This window comes from Protopterus annectens, chromosome 3.part0 (assembly GCF_019279795.1).
Source record: "Protopterus annectens isolate FY-2018-M chromosome 3.part0, PAN1.0, whole genome shotgun sequence".
NCBI lineage: Eukaryota > Metazoa > Chordata > Ceratodontiformes > Protopteridae > Protopterus > Protopterus annectens.
Genome location: NC_056731.1, coordinates 244,673,106 through 244,699,461, shown reverse-complemented (window position 1 = coordinate 244,699,461; position 26,356 = coordinate 244,673,106). Strand labels below are relative to the sequence as shown.

The window sequence follows — 26,356 nt, the reverse complement described above, 5'->3', positions numbered from 1 at the left end:
AATTTTTGCCGGAGTTGGATTCCAAACTATGCTTTGGAATCTGCACCTCTGACTGACCTTGTATATAAGAAGCCAATGGCGGCACAAGATTTATTGCAATGGACACCAGAAGCAGAATCTGCTTTCTGCAAACTGAAGCAGTTAATAGCATCCTCATTAGTTCTGGATTGCCAAACTATCATAAACATTTTTTCCAAACTGTAAATTGTAAGCAGGGTTACATGACAGCAGCATGGGGATAAGCAATGCCCCATTGCTTACTATTCATCACAACTAAACACAGTGGCATGATCCCTTACCCCACTGTGTACAAGCAGTAGTTGCAGCTGCAATGGCAGTACAGGCTTCGGCCTCAGTAGTCTTATTCCACCCTCTCACTTTGAGAGTACCTCATGCTGTCGTGATTATTTTACTACAAGAAAAGGTGGCATATCTTTCCCCTGCTAGGCATCTTTCCTGTATGACTATATTGTTGAGCCAACCTCCTATGACAATTGAACGATGCACGACTTTAAACCCTTCTGCTCTGCTCCCGACCCCTGCAGACGGCCCACTGCACCACTGCCTGCAGGTGATTGAGCAAAAGACACTACCTAGAAAAGATCTCGCGGATGTCCCCTTGGATGATGCCGAGGTGACGTACTATGTGGATGGCTCATGCAAAAGGGGTCCTGCAGGACAGAACCTAGTAGGATATGCAGTAGTTTCTGATACAGGGATTATAGAAGCAAAACCTTTACCACACAACTTATCTGCACAGGCAGCAGAATTGATTGCCTTGACACGGGCATGTACCTTAGCAAAGGGTAAATGTGTAAACATTTTTACTGATAGCCAGTACGCTTTTTCTACTGTACATGTTTTTGCGCAACAGTGGAAAAACCAGGGAATGATAACATCTACTGGCAAACCTATCAATCATGCACAGTTTATTTTAGATCTTTTAGAATCTATTCAGTTACCTCAGAAAGTAGCCATTTGTAAATGCACAGCTCACACCAAGCAACAAGATAGGATTTCAAAAGGTAATGCGAGAGCTGATACAGCTACAAAACAAGCAGCCACTGAAGTATTTCTTTTAAATGAGAAATTACAGCCCTCTGATATTTTAGACTTAGAAATGTTAAAAACAATGCAGACACTCACTACACAAGCTGAAAAACAACGATGGGTAAAACGAGGAGCAATTCTTGAAAAGGTGCTGTACATCTCTAGAGAAGGGAAACCGATATTACCATCTAATTTGTTTAGATATGCAGCTGCTTTGAGCCATGGGCAGTGCCATGTCTCAACAGGGGGGATGGTACAGCTGGTGAACCAGGTGTTCACAATGTACGGATTTACAAACTACTCTAAAAAATTTTGTTTGACGTGTCAAATCTGTAACAAACATCATGCACAAGGGGCGTTAAAGCCCAAGCAAGGGAGTTTCCCTACACCACCATATCCGTTTCACACTATCTGTATGGATTTCATAGAATTGAACAAATGTAAAAATAAGAAGTATTGTCTTGTCATTGCAGATATGTTTTCCAGATGGGTGGAAGCCTTTCCAACAAAAAATCCAGATGCAGCCACGGTGGCAAAAGTACTTGTCAAAGAAATCATCCCTAGATTCGGCATTCCGGAAAGCATCTACAGTGACAATGGTACACACTTTGTAAACCAAACCATACAGCAGTTAAGTAAGCATTTTGGTATTTTTTAAAAAAATCATTGTGCATACCATCCACAATCTGCAGGGCTAGTTGAAAGGCATACTGGTATATTAAAAAACAAATTGAGAAAATTGACAGCTGAAACAGGGAAAAATTGGATATACTGTTTACCCCTGTCACTGTTGAGCATGAGAACTGTCCCTACAGCAAAAGGATTGACTCCTTTTGAAAAGTTATTTGGAAGGGCTTACTATATACCCCAGTGGAAACTTCTCATGTCATCAGACCAGGAAGCTGATTTTACACTAGCTGAATATATGAAGAAAGTCATGAATTCTAAACATCTGTTGCAGTCAAATTCTGTTTCAGATAGAAAGCAAACAGAGACATCAGAGGTGGCAGTGACACCCGGGGACTGGGTGTGGATAAAAGTTGTCAAGAAGAAGAATTGGTCATCACCAAGGTGGGAAGGTCCCTACCAGGTGCTTCTTTTGACACCCACTGCAGTCAAGATAGCAGAGCGAGCTTTGTGGATCCACCTGATGCACTGCAAACTTGTTAAGAACTTTGAACTGGACAAAAATCTTACCTCTCCATCGGGGCCCTCAGCACAAAATCTGGCTACAAAGGGGGTCTGATCAATAGGACTGATACTTCTCAACCCCAGTGAAGAAACCATCAGTGCTGAAGGTCCTATTAGGGCAGAGAGTGTAAGAACACGTCTAAAATAAAGATGACAGGATCCAGTAAGATCCAGATGTACCTGTTCGGAAGAGAGAAAACAGGAATGCAGAACAACCGTTTCCTCTGAAGTATTGCATAACCATCCTGTTGACTGTACTAGTGACAATAATCTTTTTGTTGTGGCCATTCCTTTTTTCAGCCACACAAACTGGACTGAACAAGCGTGCAGAGTTGTACGCAGAGTGGCACCCAAACTTCAACACTTGCCAGGCAATCAAATATGTGTATGCTGAGACCTTCAATGTTTCGAATTGCTGGATTTGCACAGCTTTGCCAACAGCATACGGGGGGTTATTGTTAACCTCAGTCCCCCTAGGAGCCAACAAGATCTGGGAAAACTTAGTCTATGATACATCAGATGTCATGTCACAAGATAAAGTTGCATTGCACTTGTCTGTTCAACAGAAGGGGACTGTGTGTTTTTTACAAAAATGATACAGTTCAGGTGGGTTGGAGCAATTGCAATGTGACTTTTCCCTATAGATGCTACAATAAAACTGATAACACAGGGTCCTATTGCAACATGAGCTATGATTCATTTGTTGAGCTGATGCATAGGACAACTGATGAAGTAAAACATAATGCTGACCTTTATAGACAACTGTCTATGATGGACAAAAAAATGTTTCATCCAGAGGCAGGGCATAGTAAAGTTACTACCAAAGTAGAAGACTGTTATTTTGTATGTGGTAGGAAAGCATACAAGTGGTTACCTGAGAATTGGTCCGGCAGTTATTTGGGGTACCTGGTTCCGGCCATACGACACACAGCAGTTTTACCTCAAGGGAAAATCCGGAATGTTCGACGAGAAATCAAGAAGCCTGTCAATCCAGTGGGGCAAATCAATGCAGGTTGGAAAAACCATCATGCTGTGAGCTTAGGGAAAAATGGACGGTCACATATGGACTTGGGTGATACCATCATCTCGTGGGCAGGTGTATTGCCAGCATATGGAGTAACAAAATCAATCTGGGAACTGAGAAAATTGTCAACTTCTCTAATGAGTAATGCAACCTTTTCCGCTCTAGAATTTGTGACTGATGAACTGACTGCCATGAGAAATGTAGTGCTTCAAAACCGCATGGCTCAACTTCACCCTAGCGGGGAGAGGAGGTACGTGCGCTTTAATCCAGGAGGAGTGCTGTTCATATATTCCTGACCACAAACATGAGATAGTCATCTTGAGGTAATTCAGCAGGTGTCAGCCATGACCAAACCAGGACCAAATCCATTGACGGACTTTTTCCAGAGATTGTTTGAGGGGTGGGGCAGTATCCTGATGAACATCCTGATTGCCATCTGTGTAGGAATGATCCTACTGGTGGTGTGTGTGCTGCTGCATCCCTTGCATGAAAAGACTTTATAGACATGTCAGTTTCAGAAACCTTATACCAAGGTGCTGAACTTGAAGAATTGTTAATCTGAAAAGACTTTCATAAGTTTAAACTGAATGACTCTCTTAACTGCAAATCCTGAATAGGAAGAGGTTAGGGGAAGAAAAACTGTTTGTTTATGCTTATCTTGAAAGTAGAATAAAAGTATTAAAAGGGGGGAAATGTTAGAAAAATATGTAATAGTAATATGCATGCTTAGTGCATTCGAGATTTAAAAGGGTTAATACATTTATTCTGTTCACACTGCATGAATCTGTACAGCCATTCGAAACTTAACAAGAAGCATTGTATTTTCTGCTAATGTCAGCAAATAACAAGAAGTTATTCATTTCTACTAATGTCATGAAAATTAACAAAGGGATATTGATTTCTGCTTATGCCATGAGAAAACATGCAGTTGCTAGAAGCCATTGATAAAGAAAACAATAGATGCTTGAAAGTTTAAACCGTAGTCAGCATTACTTGTACTGAAGCTAGAAATGTACCATGAATCTAGGTAAAATGTAACACATGTATTAGAACAGTACAATAGAAGAATTGAAATGCTGAAATGGACTGACATAAACCCAAGGCCAGGTTGTTTTTCTCAATGTTTTTGCGGAATGACAGATATTTTAACTTGGTCAGCAATAAGTCTAACTATTTTCTGTAGAACATACAGAAAGCTGTGTCTAACTACGTTAGCAATAGAATGTAACATCTATGTGACAGGAAGAGAACTGTATAAGTATAACCTACTAGTCATTAATCATTTAGACAAACCCTGTGCATACATGCTTTGTCTCCTTGCTGCAAGTAATAAAGGGTTCCTTGCTTGAACCTAACGTGAATTGGTCTTTGAAGTTTTTTCCTTTGACACACAGCTCATAAACAAAGGGATTGTCTCATGATCCAGGGATGTCATCACCCGCTTTCATTAGGCCAATCATTGAATATAATTCTCCTTTTGGCATGTATCTATCCAGACACATTCAACAACTGGAATGCCCACAGAGATACCTTCCTGAGAGATACAAGGTCTAAACATGTCCTAAATGGACCAACTCAGAACCCTATCGCTGTACTTAAGCCAGCTGTTAGTCTGTAGGATACCATGTCTGGCTTACAAGGCATCCTCTGACCCATTACGCATGGATTTACTGAACATTAGCAAATCAAATGGCATCAGCGATACACTGTTTAGCGATCTAAACCTCTTCAGCAACATTAACAGAATAGTTTGGATGGACAGGTGCATGTCACACATGATACTGCTGCTCTGGAACAGACTCCCCATCCACATAAAACAAAGTCCATCCTTGTCTCTATTCAAGTGCAACTTAGTGCTATGGATCGGAAACTAGAGTTATCCCAGGACTGTCCCTGGTAGTACTAATGGACAGGGAGAGATCCTAAAAGCTTTATCCCATGTATGTCCCCTCAAATTATCTATGGTATGATCCCAGTTATTTTCATTGGGTGTAATATATAATTATCAACCATGGGATGTGTAAAGCCAAATGGGATAGGATATTTCAAGCACAAAAAGGAAAACTGGCTAGGGGAAAAATGACCAAGGGCAGCTAATCCTAAACATGTGAAATTTTACTTGTATGGATTAGTAGTTTCCAGGGTAACTTAATTGGGGCAGTTGTCTCTCTCTCTCCAGCTTAATGGACAGCTCATAATAATGTCTGTGCTGTTACCTTTGCTCAATGTGGTCCTTACAGAAGGCCATGGTAAAATGAGTCCTGTAGTTTGGGAGTGGGGTTTTAATGGTAAAGTATGAACTTCATTTATTGTGTTTAACTGGGTGGGTGGGCTGGTCTTAGGACCTTTTCTGGCCACAATCTGGGTGCAGAGCACAAAAGTCAAATTAGATTTGAGCAATCATAGTACAAACCAATTAATATACAGGAAAAGGTAATATCAAAGCAATCAAGCAACAATTTAAGAATAAACAAATACAAATGTATGTAAGGCAGATTACAGTAAATACGGTTAAAGTGCAAAATATAGTACTGAACTAATTCTACTTGGCTTGTAGACTCCATTCAATTTGAAAAGTCACAAATTAGGAGTACACTTGTACAGATGCATGTGGTAGGGCATTTTATAGAATAGTTGATTAGTATACCCCCAGGTGAAGGGTGTAAACAAAAGGATAAAAGTGGAGGTAAGGAAAGTATGAGGATGGAAAGGAAGTAAAATAAACTGGATACATCTACACATTTGCTTCTCACTGGTTTGCTTTTGTTATGACTAGACAGGTGTTAAAGAAGGTGGGGGAGTCTCCTGATAGCCCCAGTCAAAATTATAGGATAATCCAGATGTATGGATTAGTACGGGTCTGAAATCCTGCATTGTTCTTCTATATGTTATACTGTTAAATATGAATACAGAGTGTGATGCTTTGCAGATTATCCTGTACAAAGAGATGAAAAAAAGGTTTCAAACCAGTGGAATAACTGCAGGTGAGATGTGTCAACTCTCCCTTTATATGTAGTTAATAGTTTTTTTTCATACTAGTCAGTGCAGTTTCATTGATTTTGATTCCTGGAAATGTTAATAGGAGACTGAGATTGTGATGGTGTAGTTCAAACCATGAAATGGAGCTGACAGTTGTAGGCTGTTCCCATTACATACACACTCCTCTCCTTCTAGTCCTTTCATCTATGTTAGCCTTGTATGAATACATGGGATTTGAGTAATGCACCATGGCAGTTACTCACATGTACCTTCAGGTAGTTTAGAACAAATCATTAGAAACTTACTTGACATATTTTATGTTTTCATTTTCAGATCACCAAGGAAGCAGAAGAATTCATTGTTGAACAATATCGACATCTAAGGCAAAGAGATAGCAATGGAGTTGTGAAAACAGCTTGGCGCATTACGGTTAGACAGTTGGAAAGTATGATTAGACTGTCTGAAGCCATGGCTCGAATGCATTGCTGTGATGAGGTAGCCTTTCATATAAGCATGTGCTCTTTTTCTATTTTAAACTGAAATATACTATTTGTGATTCATGAAATGTAATGAGGTGAACTATTATTTCCTTATTCTTACATTTCCTGTATTAGCTCTGTATTTTCCACGATTCTCGCATATTTGCTTTTTTAGTGGACTGTAGTGTACTTTATACAGTATTACATCCAGATTATATCATACATTTTGCACACATCCCTTCAGGGGCCATTTATTGATCCTGTGGTGAATATGGCAAGGGTCAGCATAATTTTACTCTGGAATACCCCTTAGAACAGTATAAGAACTGGGTATGTACTTGCTGTTACAAGATTTTCATCTGGGTTGTTTATGCACATGAAGATTGCACTTATTGGAAATGTGCATTTCCGTTTGCCATAAACAGCATGTAAAATAATTGCCATGTGCCACCTGTAAGTCTTCCCACTAATTTGAAACCATGCATTTGTCTACCTTTTCTGTTAGATTATTTTGACTGTTTTGACCTAATTTCCTATGTTTCTTCTTGATGACTAGGTAAGAAAGAGATGTGCATTTAGCAGCCAGCTTCTTGCAGCTTTTGTTGGGAAGCTTATTATGTAATTTTGAAAACCTAATTACTATTATCTTATTTCAAACAACAATTCAGTCTGCAACTCCACAAACATGAACAAAAAAGCATACACCCAAAAAGTTGTACGTGCTTTCATCCACTACAAGTAAGGTGAACTTTATCAGATAAAAATTTCCCTCCTAGATTGTCCATTTAAAGTCAAGTCCAGTGCTATCTTGTGGTGGACGTATTTCATGGTTTTATTACTTTAATATATGCAATTTAAAATGCAGTTCAAAATGGATAGGGATCATAGGAGGTTATTAGGCCAATGGCCCTAGGGTCCTTAACAAGCCTAGCCAAGTACAACCTCTGTTCCCAAGAATAGCAAGGTATTAAGCGGAACTAAGCCAACAACTACTGCCCCTGTTCGAGAGGGACAGAGATGAAACCCCCAGCGTGAATTTGCGGTTTCCCATCCAATTATCCAAGTTAGTCTTAAATAGGGTCAGCAAGGGGCTCTGCTTAACCTGAATTGGAAGTTTGTTCCAGAGGAGAGGTAAACGTTGTGAGATGGATGTTTCTCCAGCAAGTCCTGTTGATGTCACATACTAGGCTGAGTTCCCTAGAGTGAGTGCATCTTATACCATTTGGTTGATGAATGTGCAGCATTTACATTAAAGCAGGATTTATGATTGCTTAATATGTAAGGCAGAAGTCACCTCTGAGTAGTCTGTAATATGCATGCTGAAGGCCCCGAATTTTCTTTGTAAAAAACCTTTGAGGTCCTTCAAGCTGCTGCAGGTGCCTGGCAAGGTACATGCCAGAGTTAGCATTGTACTCTACTATTGGCCTAATGAGTGAGGAGTACGGGAGGGTTATAACCTATCTTGTTCTGGATGCAGTGCCCTTATTATAAGGTGGGTGACATAGAAAGCCTTTCTTAACACACAAGACGTGGTATCAAAGGAAAGGTTGCTGTCTGGCTGTGTGCCCAAATCTCTCACCACTGATTGCATGCTTAGGGTGGTGGTAATCTGCAGGGACATTGCCCTTGCTGAAGAGGAGGATGATTCATTTGTTTTGCATTGAGCTTTAACCCATGACTTTGGCACCAGTTGTGTGCCTAATTCCCTCTTGTAGGATGTTGACATTGTTTGGGGACTCTGACTGCACTCGGTTTGCAATTAGCAAACTTTGTCAGCCATAGGCCTTTTGTTTTATCCTGTACATCCAAAAAGTAGATTCCAAAAAAATAAGGGCCACAGCACAGATCCCTGTGGAACAGCACTGGTTATGGGTCTGTTGGTGGCGGTAGTCACCCACCTGACAGTATTACACAGGTTGATCTCTAACTTGGTTTCTAATACTATGATGGTAATGGACCCCATTCCTAAGTCAAAATACAATTAAAGTTCATGAAATTAGTATTGTTTCAATCTTTATACAGTATTACTGATTGATCTCCAGCTGGGTGAGTTTATCAATGATGCCTCCAGCTGGGTGAGTTTATCAATGATGCCTGAGTTGAGAATAGTGTCAAAGGCCTTGGCCAGGTCCAGGTAGACTGTATGCATGGATTTGCCTTCGTCCAGGGCTTTGGTGACTCTTAAATAAGTCCACTAAATTTAATAGGCAGGATCTTCCTTTAATGAAGCCAAAGTGGGTTGGGTCAAGCATTTAGGTTCATAGTTCATAGTTTAGTTCTAAGCTAACTGCTCTTGCGAGCCATTTTAAGCCTAGCCAATTATGCCTTGTGAGACTCAAACCCTGCACCTTGTGTTTGTAAGGCAAACACCTTAGCCATTAAGCTACCCTCCCAACCCTAAATGTATTACCTTGTAACTATTCAGTGTGTATTACCAAGAGATTATCTATGTCTTTTTACATTGCCTTTGACTTGGCCCTGGAGATCACCTCCTTTTCATAGGTTCATAGATTAGTACAAAGCTAACTGCCCTTGCGAGCCATTTTAAGCCTAGCCAATTATCCCTTGTGAGACTTGAACCCTGCACCTTGTGTTTGTAAGCAAACACCTTAACCATTAGGCCATCCTCACTTCAATATCTTTGTTGATAAAGTCCATGATTATTCTTTCATAGCCTTGCAGATTAGGCTGGTCAGGCTTACGGATCTGTGGAGGCCCCTCCATTATGTAACTGAAGGATGGTTGCTGTTTTCTATTCAGCAGGTACAAAGTCAGTGCTTAGACTGTGGTTAAAAAGAGTACCGAGCAGTGCAGCTAGTTCCTGTTTTAATCCATCTGGAATGCAGCCTGGGATATTATCCGGTCCCATAGTGGCTGTGTTTTTGGCTTTGGAGAGAGCATTTATGAACTGCTTGTTGGAGATGCAAGGTGGAGGGCAGGTGATAGGGATGCTTTGGGGTATATGTGGCAAGGATAAGGGAAGTTTTCACTGAACCTGACAGCTAGCAGGTTGGCTAGTTCTGTGGGTTCAGTATATGTGGTGCCATTAACCACTCATTCTGCCCAAATCTGTTTTTATTTTACTTTAAGGTTTCTGATGTAGCCAAAGAAGGCTTTATGGTTATCCTTAGTGAATCCAATTTGGATTCATAGTTAGCTTTAAAATGCCTTATGAGATGTTGCATTTGTTTAAGTCAAGGGGGGAATGCTTCCAATTCAGAGACTGTTTCTTCCTGCTCTTAGACCGCAATTTTTCTCTTATTGTATAGCCTGTTAATGGCAGATGTACACCAGGCAGGTTTGTTCTTTCTTGAGGATCTTGTTTTGATCCTATCTGGTAAGGCAGAGTCCAATACATTTGTATAGATGCTTATACAAGGCATTGGTATAAATCCCAGTATAGGTGTCCATGCTCTCAGAGGGCAGGGGCTATGAAGCTATTAATGCTATCATGTAGTAAGTTGTAAGTTTTTTAGTCTAGTATCTGCTAATGGTAGATTATATGTTACTGTTGCTACTAATGAAACTGATTTATGACCAGACCTCACCAGGGAGAGCCACACACAGGGAGTGGTGCAATGATCTCACATGTTAGTGAGCACCAGATCCAGAATGTTTGGGCCCCTTGTGGGGGTGTCAACCAATTGGTCCATGGCACTGGAATGAAGTCCAAGAAATTTTGGGCAAGTGTGTTAGTACATGTATAATTTGCCCAATCCATGGATGGGTAGTTTAATTAAAACCGTGCGGTTGTATTTTGAGTGATTCTTGTAGATCCAAACATTCAGTGTAGGTATCCTGGTTCATGTAGGGGGTCCTATAACTGGCAGTAATTTGGAAGAGGGCCCTTGCCTACAGTCAGTTGGACCTGGATTAGTTCTAGGGAATTGTTTTGTTTAACTAATCTAGAGGTGTGTTTATCTTTGAATATTGATACTCCACCTCCTTTAGTACTCACACTTTGTAGTCTGAATGTGGAAGGTATTATAACCTGGTATGGCCAAGGTGCTTTCCATGGCCTTAAACCAAGTCTTTGTGACTACACAGATGTCAGCATCTTCTAAGGTGAGGGCTGCTTCCAGTGAGTGCAGTTTTAGGTTTAGACTCCTAGCATATGGCAGCATAACCTTGAGGTTGCTTTTTTGAAGATATTTGGTAATTTTGTTGTGACATTTGCCTCCCACATAGTCCTTTTTTAGGCAGAGCCTTAGCCAGTAACTGAAATCCCTGAGCTGAAAGATGAAGTCAATCTCTGGCAAAGCAGCTTGGTCTATCTACCATGCCATCCCCGGCTAACATGTACTTGATCCCCTTAGAATGATACCAAAACTTATACCAAAAACTAAGCCAATTGTTGAAGTCTATCATTTTTTGTTTATGTTGTGGTATGCTCTTGGGTGAAGGTAGTATGCTGCTCAATGCTAGGGATATACCTGCCTGAGACGCACATTCAGAGAGCTCAGTCATGTCTCTTCATATATAGTCCAGTGAGGCACGTCTCAAGTCGGTCACCCCAACATGAACTACGAGTCATAACGGTGCTTGTGGAGAGACTTGAGTAAGTGTGTGATCTGGCATATCCTAGCACCTGACAGCTGACGATAACCTTCTTGTCCAGCTTGGTGAGTGGGACATCTGTCTCTCACTATAGTCACCTATGACAAAAAAAATTGGTTTAGATATGCTTTGCCTTAGGAGCTTGTTTGGTGAGACACTTGTGCATGTGGTTTTATATGTATTGAGTGCTGTAGGTACTGTATTAGATGTAACTACTGTATTAGGTATAGCATGTTTGTATTTCGGAGGTCTCTGGTGTTTAGGTAAATTTCTGGTGAGTACCTCTTTGTATGATGGTTTATGTACTGAGAGCATGGTCTGTGCAGGAGGTTTAGTGTTTGGGCTAACCTGTTCAATTGTCACTGTTCTGTGAACAAGAGAGCAAGATTCCAAATTATGTATATGCATCTTTCATAAATTGAGCTTGAGTTTCTTTAGGAGTAGTGGGTTACCAGTGTACATGAGGCAATTGCTGCACTGCTTCAGGATAGGTATGTCAGTCAGGCTGGCAGGAGAAATGGAAGAGAACTGAACATCCATAATACTTGGTGTAAATTTGCTTACTTTATTGAGGAAGGATGTGGTTTAATTGGGGGCTTAATGCAGGGTCTATACAAATGGGGCTGTCCAGGTATACGAGACTCTTGGTGACTCTTGGAGATTAGATTTCAGTAAAAGTGGCAAATGCTGTAGAAATGCCTAGCTCAGGTGTTGTCCGAGCAGCTAAGTGTAATTTAAGGGACTCGTCAGTTGGAGCATGGGCAGGTTCTAAGGGAAAATAGATCTTCTTTAGCATTTGCGTCTATAGCTTTCACTGGTTACCTCTACTGCATATTGCTGCATGAAGGTGCACTATGCGCAAAAACACATGCCTTGGATTGCTGAGATGAAGATAGAGCAGTGGTTGATTGCCACAGTCTGTGGAGCTGTGTTTAAAATGTGCAAACGCGGGGCTTGTGTAGCACTGAGAACCCTTTTTCAAAATAAGTTAAGCAATTTTCAAACAAGTTGGCTAATGGAATTGCTCAACACTAAGCCTTAATCCAACTATCTTCAACCCAGATGGGTCCTTTGCTATACTCGGTCCATCTTAATGTAAGATGGTTGGTTTTAGTGCTCAGATAATGCCAAATGGTCTAGATTCGGCAAATCTGAATCTAGTCTATGCTATAAAATACAAAAGTACTAGAAAATACAAAGTGCAGGAAAAAGTTTAAAACAGTGCTAAAAACAGTTGAAATAAAGTAGGTGGCAATTCAGTGATACACAGTTTAAAAGTGCAGTACAGTGAATAAAAATTATTTTCAGTAGATTTCAAAAGATGCCTTGGATTTGGTTTAGATTCACTCTAGAGATCAGCGAGAGCAGAGCAAGCCAATCCTAGAGCAGCTCCTGTCAACTGAGCACAGGCCCTGGAAAATGTGCTGCCTTAAATACAAACTAAGTTGAGCAATTTTCAGATAATCTGGCCAATGGAAATGCTCAGTACTGAGCCTTATTCCAACAATCTCCAACTCAGATGCGTCCTTTGCTATACTCTTCTGCCACAAAACAAATTCCAGTTGCAAAATAGTTAACAGAATATTGAATAAAGAATTGTAAACATCCTTTTTATTAAATTAAAATGAAATGTCAATCACACCAAACAATTAAATATGCATCGTTCTGAAAAGCAAAAGACTTGATGGATAGATACCCTGTCATTAATGCCCGGGGGGTTATGGGGAATCTAACTATACTTGCAAATATAGTTCATTTTTCAACATAAACCTCCCAATTACACCCCCCCCCCAATCAAACAGTACTTTCTCCAAAACAAAGAAAATAAATTTCTTAATTTTGACAATCATTAGAATGTTTGTATAGTTCATTACTGTTGTCCCTTTTACTAATCACATAGGTATGTTAGTAAATCCTGGCTTTTAAAGAATTTGTAGTCTTAACAAAAAAACAGGATATGTGGCACATTGTGTTAAACAGATGACTCCTTTGGTGTTGCATTTAAACTTCCCATTTGGATAGACAGGTTTTGAAAAATTCCCAACCACAAAATGTATCCTTTCTGCAATATATCTACATTGGGTACATGCACTGCATTTGAGCATGCCCTTAAAAGCCACATTAGAGTTAAACCGGCTTTTACTACCTTTTTTAAAAGTTTTTTTTTTTTTTTTAAATTAGACCTTATTCTAAAAACTACAGTGGGGCTGTTACCTAAACGTTAGCACAGACCTTGTGTTCTAAAATTATGCTAGCTCCTCTGCAGGATATTTCTCACCTCATTTGGTTGCCTCATTAAAGCCACAAACCATGGTCCTGTGGAATAAATTCCCAGTGTCACTGTCATAAAAGGATCTATGTTTGTCATCAGCCACCACATTGGCTTTATTTTCCAAATCGGGAAGGCCATACTTCAGCACTAATCTGATCGGTCTTTAATGATTTCATTCTTAAAAACATCAATCATGTCAATAGGATAGTGTCTGTGTTGAAATATTTAGACCATTTTGTTGACGTCATTCAAAATATTGTTTCATCACAAATGAAATGGGACAACCTAATGAACTGACTCTTAACCATGTTTTTCTTTTGCAATAGGGGGTGGTGGCTGTTGCAATACTGTTGGAATAGGTTTCTTTCTTGAATACAGTAGAGAAAAACAGTTGTCCTCCTAATAACATCAAAATAAATCCAAATTTATTTGCATCAAACTGCCCTTTAAAAACTAAAAATGAGGTGGTGGTGATGGTGTAAATCAAAAATTCATATAACCTACCCAAGTCACCTGGACAAAGGATAAAAATATTGTCCGAATATCTCTGGTAGGTCCTGATGTTTGGTTCAATGTAAAAATAACTTTTCCCACGACCATAAAATGATGATTGCAAACACTGATGCTGCAGCAGACCCCATGGCCACTTCTGAAACATGTTTGAAATATTTAGATTCAAACAACACAAAACTGTTGGTCAAAACCACTTTCATAATTTCTACTAGTAGGTTGATCCTACTTTGAAGGTCAGAGCCACTTACTAGGGCATCATGGAACCATGAGAAACCCTCATGATGAGGGATGAACAAAAACGGAGCTTTCACATCTATCAGAAAAAAAGTTGCGTCCATATTGAAGGGAATTTTCTTTCATTCATTTAAAAATGCCAAGTTTCCTTAAGAACATGCTTTCGTCAACAACAAAAAATTTAAAGTAAAATCCACAAATGTGGCTAAGGGTTCAGTCTTAGTTCCCGGTGTTAGCTACCACTGTAGGAATTCCCAAAGTACACAAGAGCTTAGACCCCCCATTTTGCCCCATTATATCGGGTAGTAAGAGTAAAACTTTCCCTTTTGGAAAAGTAATTGATGGTTGAAACACATCTATGACAAGGTCCCACATATTGTAAAAGATTCTTGGGACTTTTAGTCGTCTAAACCCTCAGTTATGGAAAGAAAATTAAATTGTTTTGACTATCGATGTAGTTGAATTATTCTCTAGTATACCTAAAGAGGATGGCATGAATAGATTTACTAATAGTATACAGAGGTATACACAATTTGATTGGGACAAAGTCTATTAGAAGAATTTATGGGTATAGTGTTGGACATCAACTATATATACTATGAAGGGGAGTACTACAAACAGGTTCAGGGGGTTGCTATGGGGGCAGCTTGTGCCCCCATGTATGCGAACCTTGTCCTATTAGATTGGGAGGATGAATATATTTTTAAAAAATGTGTGGTACCAATTCATTAGTTAGATTTTTGGATGATATATTTATTTTGTGAACTGGTACCGTGGATGATGATGTAAATTTTGTGGAACATCTCAAGTCCAGCACATACCTAAAATTCACATACAATTTTAATATGGGAATCCCTTTTTTAGACACCTATGATTATTCTACAATAGGAGGGTTTGAATCTAAAATATATAGAAAGGAGACTTTCAGTAACTCTTATTTAGAGTTCTCTAGCAACCACCCCACAAGTCAAAAGAGAAGCATTATTAAAGGACAGTGCATCAGAGCCACTCAAATGACTTCAGATTATATGGAGATGGTAACAGAGATTGAGAATATTGGAAGCATGTTTAGAGAGAGGGGATATCCTAATGAACTCATCAATGACATTACAGGGTATGTCAAAATTGAGTGGGGGAAAAAGTATAAGGCCCTGTTGGGTGCTGACAATGACACTCTTAATGGACCCATCAATACAGCAGTTGTGGACAAGACAAATTTTAATAGAGCATGTATATTAAAATATAGTCCCACTGTTAAGGAAGTGAAGAATATTATACAGAGGAATTGGAATATTTTGAGGTGTGAAGATGGAGTACACAATAAATTAGGGGATGTGCCCCATTTTGTGTATAAAACTGGACCAAATCTCAAAATAAAAATACAAACTAGTGTTATGGGGGAAAAAGGAAAACAGGATAAAGGGTACAAGTAAATGTGGACATTGTAATTAGTGCCATGTAGTAAGGGAAGATTACCCTCACCCTAGGCAATACCAATAAAACATTGATTAGGTTTAGGAAGGGAAATTGCCAGACCCAACATGTTGTCTACCTGCACCAATTGTTCCAGTTTTTATGTAGGAAAAATGGATAGACGACCGAGGAACCATATTTATGACCATTTGTATTGTATAAGAAAAAAAATACAAATAATGTTTTATACAGACATTTGGAAGCCAGTAATACATGTGATACTTTTAAATTTGCCATATTAGAATGTGTTAGGATTAATCCCAGAGGGGGAAATGTGAAAGCAAAGCAAAGCTGGGGGGAGAGATGTAAAATGGCAAATTTTATTGAATGCAGCTACCCCCCTGGATTAAATGAATGTATTTCCACCAAACTCTTATGTTCCTGAATTGGTTCATTTTCTTTTTAAAAAATAATTTTTAATTTTATACATTACAAATAGAGCTATTTTTTGCAATATATAAATATGTTAAGTTAGGCAACTATAGCTCTACATTTTATTACTTTCCCATTGATATTTATTCTTGTATATATTCATTTATACATTTTATATATTGTTATATATATATTTTCATATACTCTTTATAATTGCATATTGTATTAGTGTATTTACTTATATAGTCTATCATGAAATTTTACTCATGATTTTAAACAGGTTTTAACTTTAAATTTCATTTGTATGGTTAATTGATTTTAGAATTTCTGAATATTAATGAGGTTAATTGATGCTGTGATGTGATTGGAAGGTTGTTACTATTTAAACAGTGATGTTTTAGGACATGGTGTTCTGATGAAGTCTACTGCATGTAGATGGAAGCGCTCAACCTGAAGTTAATATTAAAGGAAGTGTGACTTTGTGGGACCTGACACCGTTCATTTACCAGTGAATCGAGTATTGTATTTTGTTTGGAATTCAGTCTTAGTCCCAGACCAGCTACAATAGGGCAAAGTAGAAGATCTTTTATGGACTTGTGTACCTTTGGGATCCTGAAAATACATGCTATCACTGGCATGTCCACCTTTAGGTATTCATAAGTAGCATTGTTCTAGCCATAATTGGTTACAATGGCCTCCAAACAAAAAATTATCATATGATGGACTACATTGATTTCATTTGTATTGGCAATGACAAAAATTCCCCATTGTTCAGGTACTGCAGCATTTTTTGGAAATGCATAACAGTCCATTAAAACAGTACCACCACCTTTGTCAGGTTGCATTATCGTAATTGACCTCTTTCCACTTAGCTCTTTCATCAGTTTTGCCTTCTCATTGGTTAAGTTACAAAAAGAGTGGATTTAAAAGATCTCAAGTTCCTCTCACATGCTGGTTTCAAGGCCACAAACAAAGCATTCAAAGAAGAGTTTAAAGTACTGGTTCTCTGTAAAACTCTAGCTTTGTCAGCAAAATGCTCATTCTCCTTAAAGCCAGGTTAAATTTACAAATAAAAAGTTTTAAATCAAACTTCACTAAATTAAATTTGGAAATGGGAACAAAATTTAAACCCCTTACAAAACAAATTCCCATATAAGGGGATGACGGTAATTATAAATGCTAAAACTATTGAAATTGCATACAGTATTTTGACCTGCAACGCAAATTTTCAGCAAGTGTCTCTGTTGCTGTCTCCAGGTCCTCGACCTCTTCTTGGGTGGTCGAGGTAAAGCTGACTGAGTTTTGTAATCATCCAACTGAGGATCCAACCTCTGTTGATGACATTTGTTCTTGCTCATGTTCTGGATCCTTGAGTATCTCCTGGGCATGTTCATTTCCTCAAAAAAAATTCCATTGCTGGTGCCCATGCTGTATATGTTGAGAATATCCAGACCAGTGTGTTCACCATCAATAATTAGCTTTGTATTGGTGAAGTTAATATCTGGAGAAGTGGGGCTTGGCATGTTTTAACTTGATACTGTTCCTTATCCCTCACCAATTTTTCCTTCTTCCTGGTTCTAATCTAACACATTCTTTGTCAATCCTGTCAGATGTGTAAATAGTCACTTTCCATCATGTCGAGAAAGTCTGGAATTTCCTCCTGCAACAATTAATATCTTTCTGCAAAATTCCCAAGGTACTCTCATTTTCCTTTGCTAGAATATCCATAAATTCTAAACTGATCTTATCAAAAAAGTAATTCATTATGAAAAGGCGAGTTTTTGTATACCATTCGGGTACTTGAAGAAACGTAACCCTTTTGCACCTATTTAGCAGCCGCTGTTTCCTGAAAGTAGATTGTCCAGTTGAGCCTTCTATATTAGGTAACTTCTCAAACTTTGCCAACTTTTGTTTTATAGTCTCATTGTTGTTGGCCATAGTGACTTGCACTTTCCTGGCTAAACAAATGGGCTGCCTAAACCAATCATTCAAAGCCATGGAGCAACTTGTACTACCAGAAAGGTTTGGTCTGGCTCCTTGGGTTAAAAACACATCTTCACATGCAATCCTGCCATTAGAAATACTAATATTAGCTATCCTAATTTTCTGCAGCCTATGTAATGAAGTGTTTTTGAATACCACATGGGAGTTGTGTTTTTCTAGTGGTAACTTTTTTCAAAATTTTGGCAGTTATTGGGTAACTGTTTCATGTTGTAGCCATAGACTCTTGTGCTCTGTGTGTATTCTCAGTGTAAGATTTCAAATAGAAATGAGTCTCACCTGTCTTAATATATCAAACACTGGTGCCTGCTCTGCCAGTTATTTTCTAATCCCTTTGCTCTTTAAGAATATCTTAACTTTCTAAGTTGTCATGTTGCTTAATTTTAGGATGCAGTGTGTTGTTGAATGGCCTGATAGATGATTAGGGGTACAGTGAGTTTCTGAAATTTTGTCTCCAGCACATTGGTCAAGGTTCACTTTATATTGATTGTTGTTGGGTCTGTCTACTTGTTTCTTTTATAATCAAAGTATATGTATTTTCCTGATTTGACAATATTGTATTTCTTTACAGTGAGAAAGAGTGTTGTTACATTGGGTTTTATACAGTTAGAGTATTTTTGCAAGCTTGGTGAGGGTAGCTCTTGTGCAAGCAGGGAGCATATTCAGTTGACCACAGTTCACATTTATAGTTGAAAAAAGACTAATGGCAGTCTGCTCAACAGTGAGCTTTGAGGGGGACACCTCCATACACTTTGAAAAATAACCTGTTATTTGTGTGTGTTCCCTCTCTAACGAGCTATGTGCAGCTTGAAGTATTTGGATGGTAGAATGTTCTTTAAAATCTGGCAGTGTCAAATGGCTTTGATTTAAGTATTCTGTTTGGCCAATCTTTCCCACAATGCCAGAGTTGTTTCATTAGAAAATGCCACCAGATAAAGTAGAGAGACCACCTCCCTTATCAAAGCCATATTTCTTCAGGTCAACATTTTAACCACTGCAGACTTCCAAGAGGGCTGCACATTGCTTAATTAATAGATTAATTCTAGCTTTCCCAGTCTGAAAACAGAAACTTAGTAGAGAAGCCAGTGGACTTGTTTTTCTGGCTAAATGCCAGTAACTGGCTAGCATGTGTACTGTCTAGATGCCAGGAAAAAAGAAATGGAGGACCTGAAGGAAAATCGGCTGCAAAAGATGAAGTAAAAACACTGACTGGGAAAAGTACTACAGCTGTTAAGCAAAAAGCCGTGCAGGCTCCAGACACGACTTCCAGTAACCTAAAGGAAAGTATAACACAACTGCATACAGATCTGATTAAAATAAACAAAAACACTGAGTATATCAACTCAAACAACAAAAGGCTGGAAAAAAATGGAAGAAGCTTGAATCAGATATTCAGATGAGGTGACAAAACTGCAAAAATTGGAAGTCAAAATGAAGAAAAGGCTGGCTGAATGAGACTATCAAGAAAAGACGTTTAAAAAAATAATACAATTAGAGGACCGAGCACGTAGGGAAAACCTGATATTTTCTAATATACCAGGGAAACTGAAAGGAACAGACTGTATTAATTATTTGAAAGCCCAAACAAGCAACTGGAATGGCATTCCACAGCAGTTGTTAATTGAAAGGGCATATCTTGTGTATGCTCCAAACTTGACTATGAAAAAGCAACAAAGACCTTAAGACATTTAATAGCAAAGGTGCAATCCTACCAGCAGAAGGGGTTGATTCTGACAAAACTGTGGTAGAAAGGCAAAGTACTAAAAGTGGGAGACAGCAGAGTATTTGTGGAGAGTGATTATTCATTGTACATCAGGCAGAAGAGGAGTAAATGTATGACTATTTATGGAATGTCGAGAAGCAAGCATGAGATTCAAATTGGTCTACCCAGCTAAATTTTAAAATCTTCCCTGGAGGGACAAAATCATTTTTGGATGAAGTACTTACAAAGGAGGAAATACAATGTTTGTCCAACAAAGTGAGCTGTGAAACAGAATCCAATTGTTTCTTGTTCTGGTAATACACTACAGAAAACAAATGTGCCAATGAAGCCTTGCAATTGAAAATGCTGGAGAGAAGGCAGGAAGAATGAAAACTGACTAGAAGAATTGAGAGTACATTGGCAATGAAGCAGAGACAGGATTTGGCAGATGGAGATAAACAGGAATAAAACCAGTAACTTGGAAAATGACAAATGTGGGGTTACAAAGCAATAATTATATTTATGAAACATGACAAAACAAGAAAATGTGGAAATATTGGACTCTTGTAGTGGACTTTAATGACATCAAGTAGGGCGGGCATATGCTTTAATGTTCTGAAAATACTCAGGACAGGGGAAGAGACGGGAGAAAATTAACTGTAAAAAAACTTTTTCTTAATAGTACTATTTAAATGGCATATTTTCTTTGCACGTTATAAAGTACATTTCTTTCAATTAATTTTGAGTAACTGGGATACTAATGTAATTAGGTGCTCCTGTTTTGTTTCTTACTCCTTTCTCTCTCTCTCTCTCTCTCTCTCTCCTTGTTAAGTTTTAAGAAATGCAGACACTGGAATGTAAAAAGAAAAATCTGGTTAAAAGAGCATGACAAAAGAAAAATTAGTGTGCTTTGCTCATTCTTGCATAGGGGAATGACTGGATTAAGGCCCTTAGCTTAATTTAGTTACAAGTTTTGGGAAAAGCAAACAAATGAAAAAGAATATAAGGCTTCTTTTCTAGCAAATATATGTTTTGTGTCAGATTTTGTATCTGGTTCTCATGTCTTCAGGAGACAATCTGATAAAGAAAAATGGCTAGGATATAACGTTCTCTGAAAACATTCAAGTGTTTGCTCAGCTGGGGGAGCTATAAAGATAAGACAAAAACAGCACTTGGCTGAAGCACAGGCTGCACTATATGTCTTATCATGGATAACCTTTTCTTTTAGGTTAACTTGAGTCTGTGAGTGTGGCTATTAGCTTGGAACATTTGTTTCTGTTAGGAGTGTAAAACTTCAATACTTGAAGATATACGTAGTTTTGTGTGCTAAGTTAATTGGTTTTAGGGGAGATTGGGTGTGTGTGTTTTATTTAAGGGCTTTCAATAAAACAAAGGTTTGTAAGACGTGACACAGGCTCAAATTGATATGAAAAGAAACTGTATAAAAGATGAACCTGCCAAACAGTATATTCATGTAACACAAGCTGGAACTAGACATTTTAACAAAAAAAAAAGCTGTTACACATACAAAAGGTGGCAAGGGAGTAGGATTACACTGGCATGTATTTATATTGCATCTAAAACTGCTATAAAGGGGCTTAGAAATTATGGGAGAAATAAACTTTCAGCAAGGAACATTACTTATAGGTGTGGAATGAAATTGAATTTGCAACATTGAATGTGTCTTGGGGGCCCAGAAGGGAAAATATAACAAAGGAGGACCGATTCTTTAAGTTTTTGAAAATATTTGGCATGGAAGATGTGAATTCAGTACTAGGAATTCAGAGTGAATTTATATATACCCCAAGAGATAAAAACTAGGCTAGGCAGAATTTACATTTCATAGGAACATGTGCATTTAACTGAAGGCCGTGATACATACCCAGTAACTATTTCAGACCATGCTGCAATAAATAACTAAAATAAAAACACAGGGTAATGAAATAAAAAATGACACTGGTGCTTTCCCACCTATCTGAAAAGAGAGGATTTTGAGAAATGGGTAGTAGAAGTTATTCAGGAGTTTAGAGAAGATAGAAATTTCTACTGAAAATATAGATAGAGGCTGGGATAAAATTAAAGTAGAGTTTAAAAACAGGGTAGAAATAAAAGAAAGGGTGATAAGCAACAAGAATTATTTAGAGGGATTGACAAATGTTCAACTATTGCAAAATAGGGGAATCTCACAGAACAAGCAGCAGAGCAACTTGCAGAATGCTAAACAGAAAATAAGGGATTACCTCAATATGCATGAGTTTAGAAAGATTGTTAAGCAACTGCTTTTTGATAACCACTTTTGTGCTTTAGAGTTATCACAGTGACTTTAGCAACAGAAGGTAGAAAGGGCAAAGGCCATATTTAGGGAGAATATAACAAGGAAGATAACGAGAGTTCCTGTAGAAGTATTAGAAATATTTCAGAAATTTTATGAAAGTCTGTGTAAAGTAGAGAAATATGGAAATCAGGAAAAGATACAAATAGAAATGTTTATGGAAGTATTTAAATATGCCAAGGTTAGAAGTAGACAAGGCTCAGTTAATAACAGAATACCAAGAGATGAGATACAAATTGTGATGTATAACGAATCTACAGGAAAATCCCCAGGAATAGATGGTATTCCTATGGAAATTTGGAAGCTAGGAGGGAAAGAACTGAAAGGTCTGGAAGGTTTTGTTTAACAGTATTTTGAGAGGGAGAAGTACCAACATCCTAGAAGAAAGCGATGGTAGATTCGATACCTAAAGATGGTAAGGATTTGTCAGATCCAGCTTCATACATGCCCATTTCAGTACTAAACCATGAATATAAAGTGTTTGTCTATAATGGCTAAAAGAATGACAAAAGTGATGCCAAAATTGATAGCTATGGATCAATGTGGTTTTACGGAGGGGAGGCAAACATTTGAGAACATTAACAGAATATTAATACACCAAAGAGAAGGGAAAGGCACACAGTCGTTGTTAGGGTAGCTGAAGACTGTGTAATCCACAATACATCCGATGTTTCTTAAAAAAAATACGAATAAATCCAAGGTCAATAATACGCTCCAAATTGTAGTTTATTGGTGAACAAACAATACACAACTTGCGTCGACCTAGGTTTCGTCAGTCTCCACTGACTTCTTCAGAACACAAGTTACAATTCAAAAACTGCTGCTTAAATATACACACAATTATTTAATTAATCAATTAATTAATTAATTAAACAACTGTTTAAAACTATTTAAAATAATATATGTTTTACCAAAATTCCCCTATTTTATGTACCCTAGTATATAATATGTATACTGTGTACAATTATGTATAAATATATGTATGTATATATATATATATATATATATATATATATATATATATATATATATATATATATATAATATACATATATGTGTTGTAAACATCCTAGGGCATCATAACCAAAATATATATATATATATATATATATTATGTATATATCAATTTCTCCACATAAAACTTTAAGCTAATATATGACTGATTAAATAAATAAATAATAAATAATTATATATGGGAATTAATATATGTAAACATAGACTTATATATAAATAATTACACTAACTATAAAAATCAATCAATCTTGCTGTGCAGTCCTATATATTGTATATATTAAAAATAAATTTTAAAATTGATAAGTAATTAAAAATAGTGATTATTAAATATATGTATATAATAATAATAATACAACCCATGTATACATTAAAAACTTTATACTATGTAAATTACTCATCGTCTAATCAATATGTAAACATTGCAATGTAATACTACTTCCCTTTTATGTTACATAATCTTAATATGGGTTTTATACTGACAAATTCATTTAGCCCAGGATACTGATGAGCATTTAATAAAATCTGCATCCTTAGTTCTAATATGTCTAAGTTGTATTTAGTAATCTTACCCTGTGGGTCATTCATTAAATGCGACACACCAAAAAACTTGAATTGATGATTTGTATGTTGTACTATATGTCTAGTTAATGCATTGGTAAGCTTAATATTTTTAATGTCTGACAGATGTTCCTTTATTCGTTTTCTCAAATGTCTACTAGTTTTACCAACATAAAAAGCGTCACATTGTTGACAAACTGCAATATATATAACATTAATAGTATAACAGTTAATATGTCCATGAATCCTAATGGTATGTCTATTAACTGTTATAGTTGTACCAGTATTTAACATGTGTATGCAAGTGGAACACCTGCCACATTTAAAGTTGCCAAATGTTTTATTAGAATGACTAGCTCCACAAAAATTTATGCTTTCAAACATTTCTTTAAAGGATGTATCCTTTCTGTAGATGTATGTAATGTTCCCATTAAACAAGGTCCCCAAGATGTTATCCAACTTTATCAAATTCCAATTTTTCTTAATTATGGTTTTAATATTATGGAATATGTCATTAAATGTAGTAATAAAAAAAGGTATTGTATTAGACTTATACCGTCCATTATTATTAATGTTAATCTCACCCACAGCTGTGCATTGATTACCATTCAATATGGCTTTGTAAACGCCATTCTGCCTTTTATTTTTCACCTCTTTAGAAATATTTATACAGAATTCTTCTGGATAACCCCTGTTTACAAACAAGGATATAATGAATCGTATCTCATTTCCAAAGTCCACCTCATCACTGACCATTCTGGCCGCCCTCACCATCTGTCCTTTTACCACCGCCTTTTTCTGATGGTCAGGGTGCCAGCTGTCAAAGTGTAAATAAGAATTAGAAAAGGTGGACTTTCTATAGATGTTAGATTTTACCACATTTTTAACTTTATCATGTGTTAACTTTATATCCAAATAGGTAATACTTTCCTTACTTATTTCGTGTAAACTTCAAAACCAAACATTATTATTCATATATTCAGAAGGCATTTAATTCTGATTGTTCCCCATTCCATATGATGAATAAGTCATCCAAAAAACGACCATAAAATTTAATGTGTATGTAAAATTGCGTATTAAACAAATAATTTAGCTCCCAACAGGTCATTATGAAGTTGGCAAACATGGGGGCACATGCTGCCCCCATGGCTACTCCACTAAGCTTGTCTAATAAGCACCTTCAAAATACAAAAAATTATTTTTCAATACAGTTTCCATTAATTTTGTTAAAACATTGATTTTATTTTGGTCATATAAATTAGTATAAAACAACTGCTCTTCCAACCACTCAAGACCCTTGTCATGGGGTATGACCGTAAAAAGATTACAAACGTCCATTGTAACAAATGTGTCCCCCTGGTTGAATTCAATGGTACTTATTTTTTCCAAAAAATCCCAAGAATCTTTCAGAATATGTGGGAAGGTACTTATTCCCTTTTTAAGATGGTAATCCAGATATTGACTGATGAAATAGTTTTACTGCGCTTACCATCTACTATGGGTCTAAATTGTAGGTTACTCAACCCTTTATGAATTTTTGGGATGCCGAAAATTCCACTGATAACAGGATATTCATTCTGTAGAAATAACCATTCGAATTCATCCAGTTCCCCCAGATACAACATATCATTAAGTAGTATATCAATTTTTTTGTGTGCTATATTTATTTCATTTCTGCTGACCTCCACATAAGCATCTTCCAATAATAGGGCATTCATATATGAGATGTAATCATTATGGTCCACTATGACCACACCACTACCCTTATCGGGTTTCATTATTCTAATGTTTTTAATGGACATAATATTTTTAAGTATTGATTCTTCCTTGTCAGACATATTCTTATGTAAATTAGTATTATATTTATTGAATAAATCCCTAATATCATTCTCAGTGACTTTTTCAAATAAGGCCACTTTTTCATTCATTGGTGGGTTGTATATACTAGGTTTGGATAATTTCCCCTGTTCCGTATTAATATCACAAGGATTATTTTGAAATAATATTTTTAAATTTAGTTTACGCGTGAAAAGTTTTAAGTCCAAAATAGTATTTACCAAATTCCCTTTTCTACATGGTACAAAACTTAAGCCCTTGGAAAATAAATTAACACAATCACTATCAAAAACATTATGGGTATAGTTATATAACATGAAATCCTTTTGGTCATTTACTACAACTGTAGGCTTATCAAATAAATGGCAATCATCATTCCTTTCTGTAGAAATAACATTAAGTACTTCAAACACATTAGAACTGTCCAAAGAAAACTGATTCACTTCAGGTATTATAAGTGAATCTTGGCCGTTTTCACTCTCAATTGTGTCATTAAGTATGCCATTAAAATCTTCTCTTTGGCCGTCGTAACTGTATATGGTCAGATCACTCAATAAATCGCAACTGTCCATGTTCTCCATCCTTATAAATGAATCATTAACTTCCGTGGGCGTCCGGTGTATATCATTAACTGTTGTAGTTTCAATATCACCGGGTGCTCGAATTTTGCCAATTGTAACCATGCTGTAATCATTACAATAAATGTCAACTTCATTGGAACTAGCTAAGAGACTGTCTTTGAAACTTGACACATTACCGGGTAATCAAA

The 26,356-nt window shown here is 37.2% G+C and overlaps 1 protein-coding gene across 3 annotated transcripts in view; it reads left to right on the top strand.

Annotated features, from left to right (window-relative positions):
- The window catches only part of LOC122796327 (maternal DNA replication licensing factor mcm6-like), a 501,477-nt gene that overhangs the window by 365,648 nt on the left and 109,473 nt on the right, over positions 1–26,356 (top strand). For all 3 annotated transcript variants that reach the window (XM_044064723.1, XM_044064721.1, XM_044064724.1), the window contains exon 13: positions 6,578–6,739. In XM_044064723.1, the coding sequence (XP_043920658.1) occupies positions 6,578–6,739 (162 nt within the window). The remainder of the gene's footprint in view (positions 1–6,577; positions 6,740–26,356) is intronic.